At 46.1% G+C, this 23,444-nt stretch overlaps 2 protein-coding genes across 13 annotated transcripts in view; both read right to left on the reverse strand.

The window, feature by feature from the left end:
* Window positions 1–1,070: 1,070 nt before the first annotated feature.
* Window positions 1,071–14,903, reverse strand: LOC310667073 (NACHT, LRR and PYD domains-containing protein 12-like). Of its 3 annotated transcripts, none has more exons than XM_083418729.1 (10): window positions 14,508–14,903; window positions 12,206–12,273; window positions 10,894–11,060; window positions 10,113–10,287; window positions 8,459–8,524; window positions 5,678–7,418; window positions 4,487–4,573; window positions 3,436–3,606; window positions 2,560–2,727; window positions 1,071–1,417 (listed from the first exon to the last, which is right to left on the reverse strand). In XM_083418729.1, the coding sequence occupies exons 2-10, from the start codon at window positions 12,240–12,242 to the stop codon at window positions 1,330–1,332; spliced, it is 2,700 nt and encodes an 899-aa protein (XP_083274855.1). In that variant the 5' UTR covers window positions 12,243–12,273; window positions 14,508–14,903; the 3' UTR covers window positions 1,071–1,329. The 3 variants fall into 3 exon arrangements, with proteins under 3 accessions (XP_083274855.1, XP_083274856.1, XP_083274857.1); XM_083418730.1 differs by having other exon boundaries at window positions 12,206–12,280; XM_083418731.1 differs by lacking the exon at window positions 12,206–12,273 and having other exon boundaries at window positions 14,508–14,900.
* Window positions 14,904–16,662: 1,759 nt separating this feature from the next.
* SYVN1 (synoviolin 1) overlaps window positions 16,663–23,444 on the reverse strand; it is a 29,236-nt gene continuing 22,454 nt past the window's right edge. For all 10 annotated transcript variants that reach the window (XM_083418761.1, XM_083418756.1, XM_083418758.1 and 7 more), the window contains 2 exons: window positions 22,744–22,907; window positions 16,663–21,794 (listed from right to left, as the gene is read on the reverse strand). In XM_083418761.1, the coding sequence (XP_083274887.1) occupies window positions 21,637–21,794; window positions 22,744–22,907 (322 nt within the window). In that variant the 3' untranslated portion in view covers window positions 16,663–21,636. The remainder of the gene's footprint in view (window positions 21,795–22,743; window positions 22,908–23,444) is intronic.

A 23,444-nucleotide genomic window follows, 5' to 3' on the forward strand; every position in this document is an offset into this window, starting at 1 on the left:
TTTGGCTTATACGTAAATCCGGCACTGCTTGTAATTCAAACCCTCTGCTGCAACAGAAAACAAATTTGCCGCATCATCTGTGTGGCGGCTTTTCAAATATTTCATTCTAGGTATTGCATCACCTCTCAGTCTCATCCTGCAACCTTTTCCCTTGTTGGGCCTGGGTCTGACTAAGGCCCTTCGCCATCTTTGCCACCCTTCTCGGGGAAATTTCACTTGGTCCATCTCGCTCTGCCACTTTGACTGGAGACTTTCAGAGAACGCAAGTCATTGCAGGAGCTTTAAATGCGGGTCTTGGGGCTTCCGGCTTGGGTCATGAGTCAATGGCGGTCGCCCTTTGCTGCCCTCCATGGGCATCGGGGAGGTTCAGGCAGGGGAAAGCCAGGATTTATGAGGCAGTTCCCCAGTGGGGTCTGGGGAGTTCAAAGCATCCTGCTGTGCCGCTCAAGCCAGTGTCTGCCAACCTGAAAGGCAGAATGGGTGCGACCTGGGAGTGTGTCCCTGCCATAGACGAGCCTCCGTCTCTTGCATGATTTGTGGTCAGTTTCTCCTTAATCTGGAATATTGGCATTAATCAAGAGGCACTCCTGGATCGACATGCCAATGGGCTGCGATCAATCAGCTGCCAAAAGTACTGAGCTTGGTTCTTTGAAGGTATCTGAATGGTGTTTTTTGTGTGTGTGTTTTTAAGCTGGGGAATCCTTACAACAGCCAGGAAAGGAAGGGGGAGGACAAGGTGCTTTGTGCTTTCATATGGTTTTCAAATGGTCTTATTTCTTCTTGTCCTCCCCTGCAAAATGAAAGAGACGTGTGTAGCCAGTGTTGTGTTATTTTGTTTGTTACCGCAGAAAAGAGGGGGGAGGCTTTTGATTTATGCTCAACAAGGAATTCAACATGGTTTTATTATGCCCTCCCCCACTTGATTGAGGTTGAATGGATTTTATTTATAATTATTTTTGGATCGGACCAGGAGTCTGATGGAGCAACGCAGAGCAAGAAGAAGAATGAGCAAGAGTAATAATTTGGAAAATTTGTTAAGTTGTGGGTGAACATATCAGACGACACAGCGATTCTTCAAACAGCTCTTATTTATTCACAGGCCATAACAGAACTGAACTGAAGGGTTCAGCCAGCCTGCTAATATACAGCTCCACTACAATGCAACTGTAACAACTTTCTGTAACTATCCAATCACTGAACGTCACTTTCAATCCCTTATTTGCATATGTGGACCTGAGGGAAAACTATCTACAGTATCCCCCTGCTGGCCCAGGGTGAGAACTTCAGTACATAACAAAATTAATAAAGAATAATTGGGAAAAAGGAGTTTTAAATGTGGATCTTGAAGCCTTCTCTGCAACCATCCAGCTTTTTCAGATCTTTTTCCATCGCTGGACTGATATCACTTAAGTTTAACCTAGAAAAAACACAACAAATGTAGCTATGACTGTTATTACTCAGGTAGATTGCCAATAATTGCGGTTTTCAGGAAAGAAAAAAGTAAGTAGAACATGGCAAAGGGGAACGTTAGGTTTGCACATTTAAAGCAGATTGAAGAACTCTGTTGCTCTAGAAAAACATACATGCTCTTTTTAATTACTGCAGGTTGGAAAGTGATGGGGAAATGCACTCAAAGTGTCGCATGAATGAATAAAGGGAAGACATGTAAATTTATGATGAAACCTCATAGTCATATAAAAAAGGTAAAGGGACCCCTGACCATTAGGTCCAGTCGTGACCGACTCTGGGGTTGCGGTGCTCTTCTCACTTTATTGGCCGAGGGAGCAGGCGTACAGCTTCTGGGTCATGTGGCCAGCATGACTAACCCGCTTCTGGGGAACTAGAGCAGCGGACGGAAACGCCATTTACCTTCCCGCCGGAGAGGTACCTATTTATCTATTTGCACTTTGACGTGCTTTCGAACTGCTAGGTTGGCAGGAGCAGGGACCGAGCAATGGGAGCTCACCCCGTTGCGGGGATTCGAACCGCCGACCTTCTGATCGGCAAGTCCAAGCTCTGTGGTTTAACCCACAGTGCCACCCGCGTCATAGTCATATAACCACCCCCAAACAAATCAGTACATATGCTCAATAAAGGCAGGACAAAGGGCACTTTCCTGACAACCTGCTTTTTGAGGATTCATCACAATTCATTTTGCAGGGAGGTTGCATGATGTTGCCTCGAATCACACATAACAGTGATTTTTCCTATCATTTTCCCTATCGCAAAATGCCCAGTCTTTTTGGGAAGGCAGGTGGTCGTTTTTAATGTTATCACCATCATTATTTGACTGTTTGTTACCCTCCCTTCAGCCTAAGGTCCTTGGGCAGGTCACAACAATTTAAAACAAATTACAGCCACAAGAATATGGCGGGTTATCAAAATATGTATCTCAAGCATTGGAGGTCAGGTTAAACAGCTGCATGTTCAGAAAACAACAAACAATGCACAAATGAAGGGGGCCGCCACAGGCTGACCATCCCTCCAAACTTCCAAGGTGTAGAAGTTTAAATTCCCTTACGAGTGAATTCACTTAGGAAGAGTGAGGCCTGATGGTACCTGATTTCTGTAAGAGCAGGACAAGTCAAAATGAGAGTGTGCACATCTTCAGCACACATATCCGTGAAAGGGTTGCCACTCACGTCCAGATACCTGAGGCTGGTGTTGTCGGCTAGAGCAGAGCAAAGTGCCTCAAAGGACACATCCGACAAGGCATTTTCCTGGATTCTGCAACAGAGGAAGCAAAGACGTCAAAAGGTGCACCAACCTCTTCAGAGCCTCACACTCAGGTATAACACGACCCCTATTTTTTGGGACTCAAAGAAAATCAACTTTAGACTCAGCTATACAGCTGCAAATACAGTGGTACCTCAGGTTAAGTACTTAATTCGTTCCAGAGGTCCGTACTTAACCTGAAACAGTTCTTAACCTGAAGCACCACTTTAGCTAATGGGGCCTCCTGCTGCCACTGCGCCGCCGGAGCACAATTTCTGTTCTCATCCTGAAGCAAAGTTCTTAACCTGAAGCACTATTTCTGGGTTAGCGGAGTCTGTAACCTGAAGCGTATGTAACCTGAGGTACCACTGTAAAACGTTTTAAATGTGTAGTCAAGTGCAATGTACAATTGTGACACTAGATGGCAAAAGTGAGCTGTGCACAATTCAATGTATTTTTCAAAAAAATAAAATTAAAAAGCATTTCCACAGCGTTTTTTTTATACGTGTGTAGATTCCACCTTAGTAATTCAGTGGGGCTTTTTATTGTTTGGCTTAGGGGTTAGGAACATCACCTTCAGTACCTGACAGAAAGGCTGCTCATATATTTTCTTAATAAACATCTTTGAAAGGTTGAAACAAAGCCTCTGGAAATGTACAGGTGACCTGCAAATCTTTTAAAATACTCTGCACACCTTGAGGTGGTTGCTTTGACACTTACACTAGTTTCTGTATCCTGCTCTGCGGACTTCTGAACACCTTCAGTAAGTTAGAGAGGCCCTGATCCTGCAGCTTGTTCTTGGACAGGTCAAGATTTAAAAGGGTCCGATTCTCCAAGAGGGCCAAACTCAGGTCTTTACAGCACTGTCCAGTAAGCGCATTCTTTGCCAAGCTGGGAAGAGCAAAGGGAGGAAATGAAGAAGAGAAGGTGGAAAATATGTACACACACAGAGTTTGTGTCTCTGAACAGCTCAATTCTTTTTCTTTCTTAAAGGCTGGACTCCTAAACTCATTTACTAGGGACCAAATACCTCTGGATTCTGCAAGGCTGGATCCTGAACTCCCCACCCTGGTGGGCAGTTCTGACTAGTAGGCAGAAGTGACCAATTCCCCCCCTATACAGCTGTATCTATACCTGCCCCTTATCTTTCAGGTGTGGGGCAGGAGGTTGTGGCTTGTGGGAAACAGTTAAGTGCCAGCCCAATGTTGCTGTTGCTTCTTTCTCTCTTTCATGCCTCCAGAAGTACCTGATCGCCTGTACATTTCTGTTTCATGAAAATGTATTATTAAACACGTAGTGAAGCGTTGAGTGGTGAGTGTCAAGTCTTGATAACAAATAAATAAATGTGGAATACTGCTGGGCTTTGACAAAGATCGTTGTAATGACGACTGCCAATCTGAACTTCTCCTATGGTTTATTCCTGTAGATCGTGACATCGATCCAGTTGGCATAACTTGCTATAAAGAACTTTCTATAAAATCAAGTCTTACTGACTAGTGATTTAAATCAGTTTGATTTAAATCAAATCCACCCTGGGAGAAACTAAGAGAAACCGAAGCTTACGCATTCACCCAGCTAACAAAACTGCCCACAACTCACAACAGAACAGATTGTGAAAAGAATCAGAATTCAAAGGCCACGAGAGCAAAATTTAGTTTTGAGTCAGGAACATTTGCTAAAAGATGCCTTTCCCCAAATACCTTCTGGCTCTTCCAGTGCAGACCCAGTGAGGATTTGGTAAGGAATAGCCCATTAGCTGCAACAAACATACCTCAGGATTTCCAGTCGACACTCTTTATGTTTCAAGATAGAAACAAGCTCCTTTGTGGATGGATTGCTCAGATCATTATTGCAAAGCCTGTGAAAGGAGAAAGAATTTATAGGAATGCAAAACGCATTTAGTAGTCACTGTAGACCTTGCCCCCCCCCCTTGTGTCACATGCTTTATATTGTGGGACTGAAGGAAGGGACTGTCCTCTCACTGATAATTTGGAAGCTGCTTTGGGAGACTTTTTCATCAAAATTGGGACCTGCTGTAGTTGGATGGTCCCCCCCCCTTCCCCTGCCCCCAAGCTAACAGACATCATCTACCTTGATGGGGAAAGGACAGAGAGGGAGGTAGGCAAGGGCCACATCCACACAATACATTGACATAACTATTAGTCCACTTTAAGAGTCATAGGTTCCCCTAACCACCTTCACAACTGGCAGACTGTATGAAGCTTCTGAACTGGCAAGGTCTAATATGAACACTTGGAGCCTGCCTGTCTCTGCATCTGCTGCCTCATCGAAAAGGCAAAAACTTTTGCCGATTTTGATCCCGATACTGGCTTCAGTCTCCCTGTGCCAGCCCTTGGCTCTAGTCACTGACCGCAGGGACCTTTGGATAGGAAGAGTCTTTGTCGGTCTCAGGTACATTCAGATGCCCAAGGCCTAGCCTGGCTCTGTGGCAGATGCCTGAATACTAAATAACACTCGTCGTGAAGTATGCAACATACCCATTTAAAGTAGTTGGAACCATGGGCCCCAATCCTTCTGCAGGTGCTGTTTCAGTTCATGGGGGTTGGGGGTTGGGTTGGGCAGATTTAGCAAGGTCCAAAGACTAAATTCAACGTGAACCCTGCTCCATCAATTGTTTGGAATGTTTGATCAAGCCTTGAAAGTACAGTCATACCTCAGAATTTGAACAGAATCCGTTCCGGAAGTCCGTTCGACTTCCGAAATGTTCGACTTCCAAAACGCAGCTTCTGATTGGTTGCAGGAAGCTCCTGCAGCCAATCGGAAGCTGCAGAAGCCCCGCTAGACGTTCAGATTCCAAAAGAACGTTTGAAAACTGAAACACTCACTTCCGCTTTTTGATTGTTTGGGAGCTGAAACGTTCGTCTCCCAAGGCATTCTGGATCCGAGACACGACTGTACTTGTAATTTGACATCAGCCCTGAATTGCATTTCAGCTGCTTACCTCAGTTCTCTGATTCTGTGCAGCTCAAGGCTGAGCCTCTGCAGCCCCTCGTTCTGAATGAAGCACGTATCAAGATTCAGGAGGTCAATCTTCCCGCAGCAACTCAGCACATAAGCAAGGATGACACAGTCCACAGGCATCAGATACAGTTCCGAAAAGTCCATGGAGGCATCACCATCACCCCCCAATGCCTGAGACACAAGGAGCTTGTTGTGTGCCTCGAAAAGCAAATTGAAGAAATTCAAGGTCCTCTTTTTCCCATCAAGATGCCTTTCCATTTGGAGGAAATCACTGCAGTCCGTCTTCAGGATCCAGTCAATGACTTGCCTAGCGGTCTCTGGTGAGAACTTCCCCAGAAGAGCCTCCAGCGGTGCCTTGGTTGCAAACTGAGACAAGCCAGAGAGGAAGCGAAGAAAAATTTCGTAGTCCCCACCTTGGGCTTCTTGGACTGCTGCCATTATGTATCCAAAATTGCCCTCCTTGAAGTCTAAATAATGGACGAGGGCAGCAAAAAACTCTTGGACGGTGAGGTGGACAAAAGAATAGGTGACGACAGGAGGTGAAGTGGCACTTTGTATGTTTTCCACCAGGAAAGTTTTGACGAGGGGAGATGAATCCACATTAAACGCTTCCAGTTGTGCCTGATCAAACAGAAGAGTGCGATGCTGGAGGCCATATTCAGCCAGCCAGCCAAGTTGTATCATCATCTTCCGTGCCCTTTCACGCTCAGGGAGCTCCTTCGTGTGATTGACCATCACATGCCTGATGTAGCTCACAAAGAGCTGAGTTACCGTTTTGGGAAGGGGATGTGGCTGTCCGGCCTCAGAGGTGAAGCAAGGCTGCAAGGCTGTGCAAGTAATCCAGCAGTAAGAGGGATTGTAACAGAGGGTGTACAGAACCTGGCTCTCCCTGACATGGGCCAAAGCCTCCTTGGCCACCGCTGCTTCTCCAAAGAAGTTGTGGAAGTACTTTTCTCTTTCCTGGGAGAGGAAGCCCACAATACTGGCCACTCTGTGGAGGACCTCTCTCTCCAAACGGGCAAGATTGCTTGGGCGGCTGGTCAGGAGGACGGAACAGCCCTTCAGAATCTTCTCTTTCAGCAGGCTGGCCACAATCACCCCCACCGGTTTCACATCTCCTGGTTGGGCACAAAATTCTGTGTTCCTGCCCAAGTCAAGGTTACTATTGCTCTCGTCCAAACCGTCAAATATGAACAGCAAATTTTGGGGTTCTTGTAGAATTGCGTCAAGTTTAGAGTGTAAATTGGGGTACTCCCGCTGGATCAGGCTTTCTAGGCTGGTCTTTTCCCCCACCGCGTTGAGGTCTCGGAATTTGAAGAAGAAAACAAAAGTGAATTTCTGGTAGTGTTTTCCAGTGGCCCAGTCAAAGACAAACTTCTGCGCTAGGGTGCTCTTGCCAACCCCGGCTACACCGCTCACCATCACAAAGTGGGGCGTCCGGCCTGATCGATAGCACCAACGGAAAAGCCGGTCCGGGGTGATTCTCTCCAGCTCCACCTGCATCTTGTGGCGGAGGCGATATTCATTCAGCTCTCCAGCAGCAGCCAGTGCCTCATGTTCTTGAAACGTTTGTCTCCTGAAGTAGACATCAGCAACTATTTTTATATCCACGTAGCGGTTGAGGATGGGGAAACTTTGCCCCTCGGACCGTGTTCTTTGGCCAGTTTCTTTCAGCAACTTGGTCTGTTCCAACAGAATACGTCTGTGTTCATCCTGACAAGCTGGACAGAAGAAAAAGATTGTAGGGTTCACTGAATTAGGCCCAGCCTAGCAGAACAGGAGATCAAATAGGCAAACACTTCCTGGATTGTAGCATCTCCGGCTATTGGTAGATGATCCGTACAAGAAACACTGAGAGCAAGTGAGCTGGTTTGAAAATCGCCATAAACCTTCGCTCTGCACCCTTAGCTTGCTCTTTCACCACATCCAAGAAACTGTGGTTAATCTTAACTATGGTTTGTAACAGGGCAACTTGAAAAGCATGGGTTGTTATGGAACTGGGCTATTTGCCACAAACACTAGTTACGATTAAACACAGCTCAGGGTACAGACAAAATATTAATCAAAAACATAAGCAAAACTGAGATCCTTGGAAAGAGGGGAAGGCAGAAAGAGGCATGTAAGCGCATGGCTTTCGGTAGGTCACTTCTGTCACAATAAGCCATGGTTCATCATTATGTCCAAATTGGCCCAAGAGTTGAGTTGCACATCCCATTTCAATGCTCCCTTATACAGTCATACCTTGCTTTTCGAACAGCTTACTTCAAAAACAACTCGGAACTTGAATGTCGCAGACCCGGAAGTAGGTGTTCCGGTTTGCAAACTTTGCCTTGGAAGCAGAATGTCTGGCGTGGATTCCGATTGGCTGCAGGACACTCCTGCAGCCAATCGGAAGCCGCACCTTGGTTTCCGAATGTTTTGGAAGTCGAACGGACTTCCGGAATGCATTCTGTCCTGAAAACCAAGGTACGGCTGTATAAAGTAGGACCACAATGCAGAAAGGAATAATTGCTTCACCCTCAGATCTCCATGGTGCTTTGCGGTGCTGACTCCAAGGTAAGCAAGGCCCACCACTCTGCCCAGAACATCCAAGATCAGATGCAGCTTAAGAAAACACTGAGTTGGCACGTCCCACTTCTTTCAGGTTGCAGGGGGAGCTGCTCACTGAGTGCCCCCTGCCTGACCAAAATCTGATTCCCTTGATTTGGTTCAGTGGAAAACAGGAAGTGTTGGTGAACTATTTTTATTTGCTATCAGGTACCTTTCATTTCCGGGGCAAGGTTGTGTCCGGTTTCATTTAGGAGAATCTCCTTGAGTAGCGCTTGATCTTCAAAAAAAGAGAAAAAGCAAAACAGTTGGAAATGTAATTTGGCATCGTCTAAGCCACCTGGCATATACAACGCTGACTGGACTGACAGTCAAATTAATTATTATTATTAATTATTATTATTGTTATTATTATTATTATTAAATTCATACCCCGCCCATCTGGCTGAGTTTCCCCAGCCACTCTTCTGACATTGACACTGGTGATGGGACAGCAAGCTGACTCTGGGGTCAGGCCTCAGGGCACAAGCACAGCTCTGTCCTCCAGAGCCTCACTGCTGCTCCCTCCAACCCCACTCTCTAGCAGCTGCTGCCTGAGGTGGCTGACTCATTCTGCCCGACCGTAAGGCCGGCTGCATCACAAGGAGAACTGGATTAAAACAGAGTCGCCTCTGGACGTCACCATCTTGTAGGGTGCTGGTAAGGTAGGTTTGGCCCAATGAAAGTGCATTCAAAAACTCTGGCACAACAAATCCGCTTTTATATTGATAGTAGTAATAAACTGTTTGCAGTTACTTATTTTTATATCTTATTTAATAAAATTTAGACGCTGCTTGATTGTAAAAAAACAACAACCACTCAAAGTTGTTTACAAAAAACAACACTGAAATGCAAGGGGGTGGGAAAGACACCACTACTTTAAAAACGCCAAAGTTAAAATACTAAAACAGATTAAAATTACCTCAACTTTCTAAGCAACTAGGAAGGCTTGTCTCGACATTCATGTTTTCAGCAGATGCTGAAAAGAATACAGGATCTCCTTGATCCCAATAGGCAGGGAGTTCCCAAGTGATGCCACACTTTTACAAATGCAGAACAGGCATTACAGTGGAACCTCTACTGTGACCATATTCCGTTCTGGAGGTCCGTCCGGAGGTCGAAATGGGTCACTGGGAGAGGTGCCGTCGTGTGCAGGCAGCAATTGCCTACTCCTGCGTAAACGGCGGCAAACCCGTCGTTTACTTCTGGGTTTGCCGTGGACGTTGGGCAAAACGGACACAAGTGGAGGCGGATGTGAGAAGAGGTTTGACTGTAAACAGCAGCTGCTAGCACTGCCAATTCCACTGACTGAAGCAGTTGAGTGAGCGTACGTGGGGAAAGGCGAGCTCAGGCAAACTGGCCCTGAGTTGTTACAGACTTTATATACCAATAGTAAAGGTAAAGGGACCCCTGACCATTAGGTCCAGTCGTGGCCGACTCTGGGATTGCAGCACTCATCTTGTTTTATTGGCCGAGGGAGCCGGCGTACAGCTTCCGGGTCATGTGGCCAGCATGACTAAGCCGCTTCTGGCGAAACAGAGCAGCGCACGGAAACGCCGTTTACCTTCCCGCTGGAGCAGTACCTATTTATCTACTTGCACTTTGACGTGCTTTCGAACTGCTAGGTTGGTAGGAGCAGGGACCAAGCAATGGGAGCTCACCCCGTCGCGGGGATTCGAACCGCCGACCTTCTGATCGGCAAGTCCTAGGCTCTGTGGTTTAACCCACAGCGCCAGCCATGTCCCACTATAGTAACACCTTAAAAACACCTTAAAAACAAAACAAAAAGAAAATTCTCAGTACTCAGGGAGCAGGGGACAATATATTACCTTTGCGGGTGATTTCCCCCACCATCACCTCAAGATTGGGATGAGACCAGTGGCGCCTCAGAGCACAGAGACTCTTCCAAAGCCCTATTGCCAAAGCCTTGTTACTGGCAAGGTCAGCAACTAGCTTCTCTGCTGCTGCGGTTGAATCCTCGTGCTTCTCTATTTTTTCATAGATCTAAATGAAACACAGAAGACAGAGTTTAGCTAGCTAGCTAGCTGCTGATGGGGAAAAAATATATAGCAATCTTCTCACTCAGATCAAGGGCCCAGCTACGCCGGCATCCTGTTCACCGTAGGGCCAAGCCAAATGCTTCAGGGAAGCTTGCAGGCAGTATATGAAGCTGGCAGGCCTCTTCCTCTGCTGTTTGTTCCTATCAACCGATATTCAGGTATACTGTCATTGAAATGGAAGTTCTGTTAAGCTTCCATGTTCAATGGCTGCCGACAGTTCTCCATCTCCATGAATTTGTCTGAACTTTAAAAGAAAAAACCAAAATGCAACACTAACCCCAGACTCCAGACTCCCTGTTTGCAGAATGTGTCTTTCTCAATACGACGGTCTTCTATGGCCGACTGCCATTTAGAGGCTTCCGGGTAAGTGTGGTTATTTTGCCCCACAGCTCCTTCCTTAGGCCAGAGCAGGACGGGGGTTGCATTGGCCAACCCCCCCCCCCAACACTCCTTGCATTTGGGATTGTGTTCTTGAGGATCCACCGTTCCCTTAGAACTGCAGCCCCCGCCATACCATACATTTTTTTATGGACCTGCAAAGCATTGTTACCTGGGCTTGCTCAGGTGTAATGACCTTCCTGCTCCTCAGTTCCTGAACCACCAGGGCGATGTCATTTTCGATGACGTAGATCAAGTCCGGGTGGAAATACTCTGTGACTCTCCTTAGCTGGCCTTCTGCGAAAGCCTCTAAGTGTTTGACAAAGTGTTGCAGGTCCCCTGAAAAGAGACAGCACAGCAGCCATGAACGCAGCCAGGATTCAGAAGTTGCTTTTGTGGGGTTGGAATCCTCAGAGAAACACTCCCGGAAGCCTAGAAATGTGGTGCTTTAGCCACATAGACACCAGTACAGTGGTACCTCGGGTTACATACGCTTCAGGTTACACACTCTGCTAACCCAGAAATAGTGCTTCAGGTTACGAACTTTGCTTCAGGATGAGAACAGAAATTGTGCTCTGGTGGTGCGGCAGCAGCGGGAGGCCCCATTAGCTAAAATGGTGCTTCAGGTTAAGAACAGTTTCAGGTTAAGTACGGACCTCCGGAACGAATTAAGTACTTAACCCAAGGTACCACTGTACATTTTATATACAGTGGTACCTCGGTTCTCAAACGTAATCCATTCCGGAAGACCATTCGACTTCCGAAACGTTTGAAAACCAAGGCGCAAAGGCTGGCCTGCAGGTTCAATTGGAAAAACTGAAAAACACGCAGTTTGAAGCCGTTTGACTTCCAAGGAGCGTTTGAAAACAGAAGCAATTACTTCCGGGTTTTCGGCGTTTGAATATCGAAATGTACGGCTTCCGAGACGCTCAAAAACCGAGGTACCACTGTGTACACACACACACGGTTTCCCCCTCCACCATATCCTAAAATATCAGGGCAGTGAACAACAAGCAAACTTTTCTGCAACTTTTCAAGGGCTTTTTCCCTCAAGTGCCCTTTCTTGAACAGATTAATCAGAACTATCTAGTCTCAAATAGTAGAACTGGTACTAGATTTCTACATAATTAAAATAATGTCTTTTGCAACTCATACGTTGGGTTGCTGAACCATGTATATAATATCGGGGGGAAAGCCACAGCTCAACGGTACAGCATCTGCTTTGCATGCAAAAGGTCTCAGGTCTTTCTGGCAATCTCCAGGTTAGGGCTAGGACTGACCCCTATCTGCCAGCCAGTGTACTGAGCTACATGGACCGGCTGTGGGCAGGATTGCTGCGTTGCCGGGGGTTGAGCTAGATGACCCTTGTGGTCCCTTCCAGCTCTACAGTGCTATGGTCTGACTCGGCTGTGATTCCTTAATCCCAATTGCAAGTCTGCTGCTGATGACAGCAGTCCACCTGTCACTCACAGACACAAGCTTACCTTCTGTTATCACAACACCTCTGCAGTTTGCAGCCATTTTGGATTCCACCTTGCTATGATGCCACTCGCTAAAGACTGAAAGGGAGACAATGAAAAAGGGGGGGGGGGAATCAATGTTGGAATACAGTGGTACCTCGGGTTACATACGCTTCAGGTTACAGACTCCGCTAACCCAGAAATAGTACCTCGGGTTAAGAAACTTTGCTTCAGGATGAGAACAGAAATTGTGCTCTTTTTTTTTTTTCAAAGTGGAGAAATGCTCTTTATTTATTTATTTTTAATAAATATTTTATTCGATTTTACATAAAAAAAACGACAAAGCAAAACAAAAACAACAAACAATACACCAAAAACATACAGAATTACACAAACATAACATACTACAGACAACAGAAATAAAAACAATCTTATCTTCATATTGATCTTGCATTAACTTGTTTCTCTGACTTCCCCGAGTCTCCCTTCCCTGTATTCCAATTCATACAATTAAACAACAAATCCCTTCCCTCTGTCATATTTAACCTCCTTTCTTGATTTGAATGTCTTAATATAGCTTATTCAATGCTTAAAACTTAAGATGTTGGGTCTTCTAATCTTTAAAGTTTTACTCCAATAACCTTATACATTCAATCTGATGTTATTTTAACATTCATTAATACTTTCCTCTCTAACCCTTTTTAATTCCACTTTATGCAGCAGCAGTAATTATTATAGCAATAAATATTAATCTTTTACCTCACAGTTTCCTTAATACCTCCCCAGGCCCTTCCCCCTCAAAGGAGGGAGACCTTCCTCCCCCGAAATCTTTCTGTGTCCTCCCTGCCATCTGTGGGGAGGATGTGAGGAGCTTCTGGAGCCATGGGGCAACTGCCCCCCATATCAAGTAAATAAATAAAAATACTTAATTAACTGAGCAATCACAGATAGCTTAGTTCTGCCCCACCCCAAAATAAATCCTGGCTACACCCGTGTCTGGAACTGTACTGGACCAACCAAAAGGCTGTGGCACAGCAAGGGGGCAAGGCAGGCATGCAAGAAAGACCTGGGTGCAGCCTGTGGCGCTCAGACTCACCTGGAAGTGAGTAGCACCCCACTGTTTGAAATGCTGAAATGGCGAAAATGACCGGGAAGATCAGAGATCAATAAGATAATGAATTTAATAAAGTATGGGGAAAATCTGTTAAGTTACTTAAAAGAACACTGCAAACAATTGAAAACTTTGGCAGGATTCTAAGAAACACTTGCAATGTAGCGAGAACTATGGCGAGAACCGAGTATTAAGAAAATATGGAGAACATTACAAGATGCAGCTGGAAAAGAATAACAATGGAAACCATGGAGGGGTGGAGGGAAGCCTGGGGATTCAGAGAATATGATTATGATTTATTTGTGATGGTAATTGTTAAAGATAAAAATGAATAAAAATATTTAAAAAGAAAAAAGAAAAAAAACACTGCACTAAAGCAGTAATGAAAGCAAGAAAACAGTGTCATGATAACAGTAAAAAACGCTTTATAAAAAGAGAGAAAAACAGAGAATTGGGGTCTGATCTGATGAGTCAGGTGGGCAAACCGGTTCAAAAACGTGACTTCTGAAGCAACAGGTGGAGGCTGCGTTTTTCACATGTGACACATTCCACAGAACAGCGACAACAGCAGAAAAGGCCTGTTTTCAGGACCCAGCGCTGTGATATTCTGTAGGGTCCAGTGCCATGAGCAAAATATACTCCCCGGTGATCTAAGCCAGGTATGGGTCACCTTTGGCCTGCCAGGTACTGCGGAACTACAACTCCCATCAGCCCCAGCAAGCACAGCCAGCAGTCAGAATTGCTGTGAATTGCAGTTCAGTAACACTAAGCAGGGAGAGGCAAGGGCATAAACGGGGGGGGGGCAGTCCCCCCCCCCAAAATAAAGCAAAACTATAGAAATACTTAACTAATGGACCGATCACGTGGGTTCTGCCCCCTCTAACAAAAGTCCTGCCCCCCAAACCAAGTCCTCCCACCCCCCACAATCAAAATCCTGGCTACACCCTTGCGGACAGGCTGTCTCTCAAAGCACCTGGTCCCGGGCTGCTGATACTGTACATTTTTGTGGGGCGGGAGAGAAGATTGAAGGAGAGGACTAACGACGACCACAACAACCCTGGACAATGACCGCTCTGTGTTGGAGGGAGAATGCACTCTGTGTATGCTCGGTGACCCTCATCTTTTATTTGCTGGCCAGATTCCAAATGTCAGGAAGTCCCCCAGAGTCCTCAACTGGGACCATTAACTTCAGCTCACCGGGCGGAGAGCACTCACCTGCCCGATTACAGAGATGCTCAGCCTTGCTGGTCTTCTGGACGCTGACTCTGATGGTGGGCCAGAGAGAGCCGAGGCAAGGGGGGGTCTGTGCATGCTCAGATCACCGCGGCCCGGGTCGCTGCTGCTGCTCCGTCTTCACAGCCGGCAGGAATAAACAGGCGCCATTTCATGCGAGAAACTTCTCGTTCTGCTTTCACTTTCAGTAGATCGCTGGGAGGTGGCTTTCAGACAGCAAACACAGCCAGCTGTCGAGTAGTTCCTGGCTTCACGTTTCCTCTTATTTCAGGCTGCAAATAGCAATCCTAGATTTCTTGGGCGGGGGATTTAAGGGCTGCAAACCTGTCCAAAAGTGAAGTGGATAATTGCTTCCAAGTAATCGTCATGCAGTAAGCCAGTGGGGAGGATTCCTTAGGCCCTGGGAGCATAATGAGACCCGCCCCCCCTCCAAAGCTTCTTTATCTTGCCCTTGCAAAGTTCCCCAGGGCGCACCCTCTCACTGAACCCACTGCAATGTGCACATCATAAACTATTGCACTAGCCAAAGGCCATGGCATCATTCACAAAGGGAACAAAAAGAGCAGCAGTAACCATAAAAATATCAGGCACTGCAAATACAATAAACTACCATCATGTCTCCTAGAAGTTATTTGTTGCATATGATAGAATAGCAGGCGGTTCTCAGGTAGGGTGGGAGAGTGTCTTTAGAAGCAAGCTTCCTGTACAAGAATAAACAAATCTACTTTTGGCCCACCCATGATATGTGGCCCTTGGGTGTTTGCCCAGATGGGAATGTGGCCCTCAGACTTAAAATCATGGTTCTGCACCCATAAGTGTTTTGGGCAACTGCCCATTTAAATAACTGACTGAAGTAGAAGTAACATAAAAAATAATCATGGTTTGTTTTTTAAAAATGCTGCCAGAGGTGTTTTGATTGCAACTTCTTATGAGGTTGTTGTTTTAACTATTTGTGCTTTTTATTTTGTATTTTTTATCTTGTGAACCGCCCCAAGATCTTTTGATGAAGAGCAGTGTAGAAATCAAATAAATAAATAAAATAAAAATAAACCACCTGGATCAGGCAAAAGCCCTGTGGAATCCAACAACTTGCAGTTGGTTCTCACTGTCAGACTGCAGGGAGGTCTTCTCCTACCTGGGCAGTTATCATTCCACAAGGACCGACATTGATGCCGAAATCCAGCATCGCCTAAGCTCTGCGAGTGCAGCTTTGTCCTGATTGAAGTGCAATGTGTTTGACATTCGCAGGAAAATCAAAATACTTGCTTACAAAGCTATTGTACTACCAACCTTACTGTATGCTTGTGAAACGTTGACCACTTATAAACGCCATCTCCAACTTCTCAAAAGATTCCATCAACGGTGTCTCAAAAAAAATTTACGCATCACTTGGAAAGACAGGTGAACTAATGCCAGTGTACTGGAAGAAAGATCACCAGTTTTGAAGCAATGATTCTTCAACATCAACTTTGTTGGACTGGTGATGTGTGGATGGCTGATTATCGTCTTCCAAAGCAACTACTCTATTCCAAACTTAAAAATGGAAAGTGTAATGCTGGTGGGTCAACAAGAGAGGTTCAAAGACTCTCTCAAGGCAAATCTAAAAAAATGCAGTATAAACACCGATAATTGGTAAACACTGGCCTGCGAGTGCTCCAATTGGAGAACAGCCTTTACCAAAGGTGTCATGGGCTTTCAAGACGCTGGAACTCAGGACGAAAGGGAGAAAGGTGCTAAGAGGAAGACACGCTTGGCAAACCCTCACCATGATCAACTCACGTCCAGAAACCTCTGTCCCCACCGTAGAAGGACGTGTGGATTCAGAATTGGCCTCCACATTCATGGACTCACTGTTAAAACTGTGTTCATGGAAGACAATCTTACTCGGCTACGAGGGATCGCCAAGGAAAAAAAGCCTGTCCATGGAGGTAGAACACAGCCATTGTGGCTAGCAGCCACAGGGAACCTTATGCTTCATGAATTTGCCTAATGCTGTTTCAGAACCATGCAAGCCATGGGTTGACTTCCTTTTGTCTATTCCTAAGTCTTCCAACCTTCAGCTCTTGGTATCGGGAGGTAGAGGAAAACCCTTTCTCAGCTACTTTCTCTGCACAACAGAATTACAGATAGCACACCATTTTTAATGCAAGTTTTTATTTGACGTATATACACGGTTCAAGCTATTAAAAATTATACAGTATTTACAAAAAAATTAAATAATTATCCAAACCTCCTTCACCTCCATGTTAACACACAGCATTCATATCAACTCCTAAAGGAGCCAAGTTTGACAAAAATAGTAATTATTATTTGCGGCATTCAAAAGGACCCTGAGCCAACTGAACACCACTGATGTTAAAAATAAGAAATGTGAACAGAGGTATAGATTCTTCCCAAAGCAATTCCCTTCTCCCAGGTGACACAATTTGAAAACAGATTTTTCTTCTTCTTAAATGACGTATTACAGGTTTAATCCAGGTCATACTCGGGCTGATCCATTCAAAGCCATGATGGGCATTGGATAAAACCCAATGAATTTGACATGTAAACAACAACAAAATGGCAATCGCTTTTACAAAATACCATTTCCCCCTCCCACTATTTATGTAAAGGGGGAATCCAGCAGCTGTAGGATTTCCGCTATCACTTTGACTAGCCATCTCATTTGGTTAAGACCCGGAATGCAGAAGTAAAACCTGGGAGGCTGCTTTGTCAAAATGCATGTAATTATCTGTTCCAAAACCCATGAAATGTTGCAGGAGAGGCTGTGAGGAAGGTAACACAATCTGGCCACTTTCAAATGTGTTTTTGGAGGTGTGGAAAAAAAGGCCACTTGGCTCACGAGAGAGAAAGTGTACACAAAATCAAAAGCTATTGTTTAAAAAGGGAGGGGAGGGAATCATATGGGTAATAATATGCTGAGCAGCTGCAAACAGGCCACAAAAACTCAAAGCCTCCTTGTACGTCAGGGATAGGGGAGCCTGCGGTCCTCTGGGTGTTGCCGGGCTCCACCTCCCATTGATCAGAGAGATGGGGAGTTGGAGTCCAGTGACATCACAGGTTCTGCATGGCTGTTGGTCTTCAGGGGGTCACTTGTGTGGAAACAAATCCTCAATTTCAAATCACAGCCTCCATGACGGGCTGTGTGCAGTGCCAGGAGCAAGAAAAATCCACTGGCAAGACAAAGTAATCGCAAGCCCACCTCTCTCCCCTACTTCTACCCTTTCTGCCAACTTTTCTTCTGTTTACAGCAGGTGTTGGAGAATTTTGGCCTTCCAGATGTTGCTGAGTAAGAGCTTCCATTCTCTCAGTCACCACCTGCTTGCAGGGACTGGTGGGACATCAGCAACATCTAGATCGGCATTTTCCAAACTTGGGTTCTCCAGCTGTTTTTGAACTACAGTTCCCATCACCCCCGACCACTGGTCTTCGCTAGCTAGGGATGATGGGCGTTGCAGTCCAAAAACAGCTGGAGACCCAAGTTTGGGAAACACTGATCTTGAGAGCGAAAGGTTCCCCATGCCTGAATTACAGGTGTTGTCACTCGTGTGTGTGTTGGTTTTTTGCTCCTCCAATTTTTCCCTTCCCTGCTGCGGAAGGAAACACATCCATGGCACACCTGAGCGATGGCATTCACTCACTGAAAAAGGAGGTGGCCGAGCTTGCTTCAAAGTGCTATACAATGGCATATTTGATCTCAGGTTCATTCCTAGGCCTAGGCAAAACCTGCATAGTAAATGGAAGGGAGAGCCACCAACTGCACCCCCTGGCAGAATCCAAACTGATGGGGTCAGACCATCAATCCTGCCTGCCCCCTTAAGAGGGTCGAGTATTTATACCCCAGTGAGGAACCTGCAATCTTCCCAAAGTTGCTGGATAACAACTCACATCATCCCTGACTGCCAGCTGTGGCTGATGGGAGTTGGAAGTCCAACAAGACATTTAAAGTTGGCAGGTTCCCAATCTCTGGCTTACATGTAACACACCTCCAAAACACTGTCATATGGGTTCCTTGAAAAGTAAAAATATCAGGAAGGGTACTGGCAGAAAGGCCACAGCGCAATGCGGGGAAGGGGGGAGTATGAACAACAGAGCCCTGGGTTAGTGGGACACAGCATAGAAAGGGCAGGAAGGCATTTGAAGGGTGAGATTTCAACCCGGCTGCCTTGTGCTACCCACAGCAAGCTCTCCCACCCAAAAAAACTCTTGCCAGGCATTAATACAAGGTCACTGGACATTTTCCAAGATGGTGATATGTACTTGATTCAGGATTCCTTTTTTTTTTTTGCACATATAGAGCTTCCTGAAACAGAAAGGCTGTCCATGTGCAAAACTGTTCTACTACGGATAGTCTTTCAATGCTATAATTAGAGCGTGACATTCTACCTCCTGGGGGATGTATGCATCTTTCTTAACATTAGCCACATACTGCCAATGCACATTCCAAAACGAGACGGGAGCCATGTTCTCTTCCTAACGTTACAAAATTGGATTTGCAGGGGAGGTGTGGACAGGAGAAAGTCACTTGTCAGTCATTGCTTCTTGCCTTCCTCAAAGGGGCAGGTGGTTTGCAGAGATGTGCCCACTGTGTCAGATTTAGGACACCTTTTTACAAAGCGTGGCGCGTGCTAACTTTCTCCTATCTGCCAATTCTGTAAATCCACCTTAGTTTTACTGAGCAAGAGGACAAAGGGAGAACCACCCTCAGAAGCCTTTTCCAAAATTTGGAAAATGAAGCTAACAGGAGCCGTGATCAAAGTCTTTTATTGAAATCAATACTTTAAGCCACCCTTCCCATTGCCTCTTCCCACAAGCACCACCTCAAATCTAAACTGATTGCTTTCTTCCTCTTCTGCCGAGTAAGAAACGTGAATACTGCATGTCACAATGCCCTAACCTGTCTTGAAATGAGACAACTCAGACCCCCAAACAACTTGGGAGTTACAGGAAGGTGGCCCAGTTTCTCTGAAAAAAAGAAATCTGAGGCAGTCTAGCATCAAATATAGATGGTCCTACAGGTGGTGTCCCAGGAATGAAAACAGAATTAAGCAGGCATTTTGCCAGGGGGTGGGGTGGGACTTCATATTCCATGAGCTGAACAATGCAGCATTTTGCTGGGAGCATGGGATGTTTCAGTGAGAAGGGGCAGAGACCCTTGGCACCATCTCTGGGCCAGGACAGTGTTTTCCACCCTGCAGGGGAGCAGGGACCTCAGAGGGAGCCTGACAGCTTCAGACTGTTTACAGCATGGGGGTCCCAGGTGCAGGGGAAAAGCACACACTGCTGGATCCGCCGGCTGAGGAATGTGTCCCAATTAGTTTCTGAAAACTGCCTGTTCTTTTAAAGCAAGGGAGAAAGCATCACACTCAAGAGTCTTGTCCCCACCAACCCCACTGCAAAGCCGGAAATGAGTGCACTGAGATGCAAAAGCAGGCAAACGCTTCCAGCCCCCTAACCCCACTCTCAGAATAGCTGCTCGGGTAACATGGGGGCCCTGCCTTTGGGAAGGGAAGCCCCATCACAGGCTCCTCTCCTCTCCCGGCTGCCTTTCAGACAGCTTGATCAGGCATAGCTGGGATCTACAAGCTGATGGACATTATTGTGAAGACGCCAGAAAGGAGGCGTTATTCCCATAAATGAAGCCAGACAGACACAGGCAGGAACGTCTCAAAAGGCCTCTTCCCCAATGCCAGCAGCTTCAGGAGCTGAGGAAGGGGAGGGCATGTTGTCTGTGGTGACTCTCAAATAAGCATTTGCTGGGTCTGAGCATTTGAAAAAGAGAGAGTGAACAGGGGCTGCAAAGAAGAGCAGGCAAACCTGGAATTAATGGAAGCAGAAAAAGAGGGTGCCAGAACTGGAAACGCAAATCACCACTGGGAGGGCTCGGTGGCTGACGTTCTACTTAACCAACGTGCTTTCAGATGCTCTCAGATGTCCTATGGCGCTTACATTTGTTCTAACTTTCTCAGGATTACACCCACAGCCTGCCACATATTGTGCGTGCTCAGAACTCAGGACTCTGGATTAGGCATTGCAAGGCCCACACAGGCTGCAGCCGAGAGTCATCTAACACCTGACTCCAGCCCTTGAAGCAGCAGAGGGGCAAGGCAGACGGATGGCCACCTCGGAGGGCACATCTCATCTCCCCCTGTAACCCTTTCACAGCAGGACCCCAGGACCTCCTCTCCATCTACTGCTGCTTGGAGGAATCCTTGTTTAAAAGTCAGGTAAGGGAGTACGAAATAGTTTTAAATCGCAAGCCGTATGCCCACAGAGAGAGGGGAGAGCAATCGCTTCAGACTCACACTCTCTGCTGCCAAGAATATGCCTCCTCTCAACCTGAGCTCAGAGAGAGCCAGCAAAATTAAGCATTGAGGTGACCTGCCATTTCCCCAGGGTGTGTGTTTGTTTGTTTGGGAGGGTAGAAAAGACCTCGTGGTGGGAAGCTATGGCCTTAAAACAGCTACTGTGAAAAAGCATCTACAAAAATGTCAAGCATATGTTCCATTCAGTTGGCCTCCACTCCCCCACCCCAAAATTGAAAAGGCTGCTTTGCTCAGAAATAGCCAACGAAGAACCCACCTAAAAATCCCGCCGCAGAGTCAGAAATGGAGAACTAAACAAACAAAAACAAACTGCCCGCAGGAGAAGCCACCCTCCAAAACTGTTGATGGGGAAACGCTTTCAGCCAGGTGTGCAAAAGGTGTGCAAAAGGGAAGGAGGGCCTTCTTCAGGCTGCTCCCGTGGAGTAAGAGTCCGTCTGGCTGAGACGAGACAGACTTGGGAACTAGAGGCATTGCTGTCCTTCTGTGAGGGGGTCAGAATAAGACTGGTCTATGTTGTAAGATGGACAGTCGCTTTCTTTTAAGAGTTAGAAATCAAGGCAGAGTCAAGTTTTGGAGGCGCGTCCCCCTCCCACCCTCTCCGGTCCTGCAGAAAAGTGTGCCCCCCCCTCCCCAGAGGCGGCCGTGTATCGCATCAGCACTCAGTAGCGCAAGTAAAAGGCATCCAGGTCTCCTTTCTCTCACCGCATGTTGCTTTTCTTCGTCTTTTTTCTTTTTTTTGGAAAAGGGAAAGAAATAGCACAGGCTGGGAGGGGGCAGCAGGGACATCAATGGGAGGAGGAGGAAGAAGGAAATTCCAGTTTTTGAAGTCGGCGCCTGCGCAGCTCTGCAGTGTCTGGTTCCTCTGGGGAAGATTGAGCTCCATCCTGCTCCTGGCCAGATGGCTCTGTGTAGCCCTTGGCACCGGCTGCTGCTGGGGACAGATCTGGGGAGGGAGAAACACCACAATTTGGGGGGTCTGTGCCAAAACTGGCACAAACACACAAGGAGGTAGCGTTCCTCAGCATCAAGTTTCTAGTCTTTTTAGTTCAAAGTGTGTTGTGTGTGTGTCTTATAAAATTTATATACTGCTTGAATGCAAAAAACAAACCTTCAAAGCGGTTTACACAAAAAATTAAGTAAATCAAATACTTGTTGTTTCAACTCAGCTGGGAATTGTTTTAGTAAAATTTAGGGGTTGTCTATTTCCATTCTCCTCCTAACTTTATTGCTGTTTTTGATGTCTTATTTTATAGTCTTATTCTTATTTATGGCAGGGCTGTAACATTCATTATTTGTTATGTTCCCTGGACTCTGTTGGAGGAATAGCAGGATACAAATGTTTTAAACAAGCAAATAATATTCCATTTTAAAATAAAAACCATTCATTCTACACCCATACTTGCATCCGAAACAGGCTCCCCTGTCCACTGATCAGGGCAATTCTTTCCATCCTTAACCCCCTGGCCAAATCTTTTCTAAGTCACCCTTGGTACACTTGGACTCAGTAACCACTGCATTCCCCAAGGCTGACCAAATCCTGACTGTCAAAATGCAGAAAGTGGGGGCTATGTTACTTCTGTGATACCCCCACTAAACATTTCATTAGCATCAGCAGCATGCTAAGGAGAACCAGCAGCCAGGAATCCAAAACCCAGCAGCTTCAAAGAAGTAAAATGTGTTAGAATCATAGAATCACAGATTGTAGAGTTGGAAGGGACCTTAGGGTCATCTAGTCCAACCCTCTGCAATGCACAAATCTTTTGCCCAACGTGGGGCTCAAACACATGAGTAAGAGTCTCATGCTCTGCTGACTTTAAGCTAATAAAGCTGGCATGCTGCCCGCAACTGTATCCCCCTTTCAAAAGCAACCTTAGCACCAATTGACTGGCTACCTGCTTGATCTGCCGCGTCTGTCTCTTCTGCAGGTGAAGAGGTGCTATCTGCAGACTGGAAAGTGGTGGTGGCGGGTTCACTTGTGCCAGGTACAGGGCTGGGGGTCTCCGAAGGGGGTGCTGAAGCGGCTGGGGCACTTGGTGGCTGTGCAGTTCGGGGCGTCCTGCGAGAGACAGAGAGGTAAGAGATCCAGCAGGCAAAATGCAAGAACTGTGTCAAGATCATACACTCATGCGCACGCACACACACACACACACACACACACACACACAGGCAATCTGTGACTTACTAGCTGGGCTTGGACATGATACCGCTTTCCCATTTCAATTCTCATTTTATAGATGTAGAAAACCAAATGGTGTATCCTTAAAAAAAAATCAACTAGGAACAACAGATTGCCATCAGATCCATGCAACACAGTCTGCACATCAGTGGCTGAAGAAAAGAATCAGAGGAAACTAACAGTTTACATACTACCGTAAGCCTGTGGGGAGAGCTAGAAAATGCAAGTTTATGCAACAAGAGAAGTCAAAAGTTGAGGCCTGTATAAATTATCTGGTTCACCATAATAATATCGGAATACACATTATACTTCTATTACTAGCAATGTTTATACCCTGCCCTCTTGGTCAAAAAGGCTCTCAGATCAGAAAATAGAAATCGTCCTTGCCTTCAGGCTCACCATCTAAAAGACATGCTG

This window comes from Podarcis tiliguerta (genome assembly GCF_965153285.1).
Source record: "Podarcis tiliguerta genome assembly, chromosome: 16".
In the NCBI taxonomy this organism is placed as follows: domain Eukaryota; kingdom Metazoa; phylum Chordata; class Lepidosauria; order Squamata; family Lacertidae; genus Podarcis; species Podarcis tiliguerta.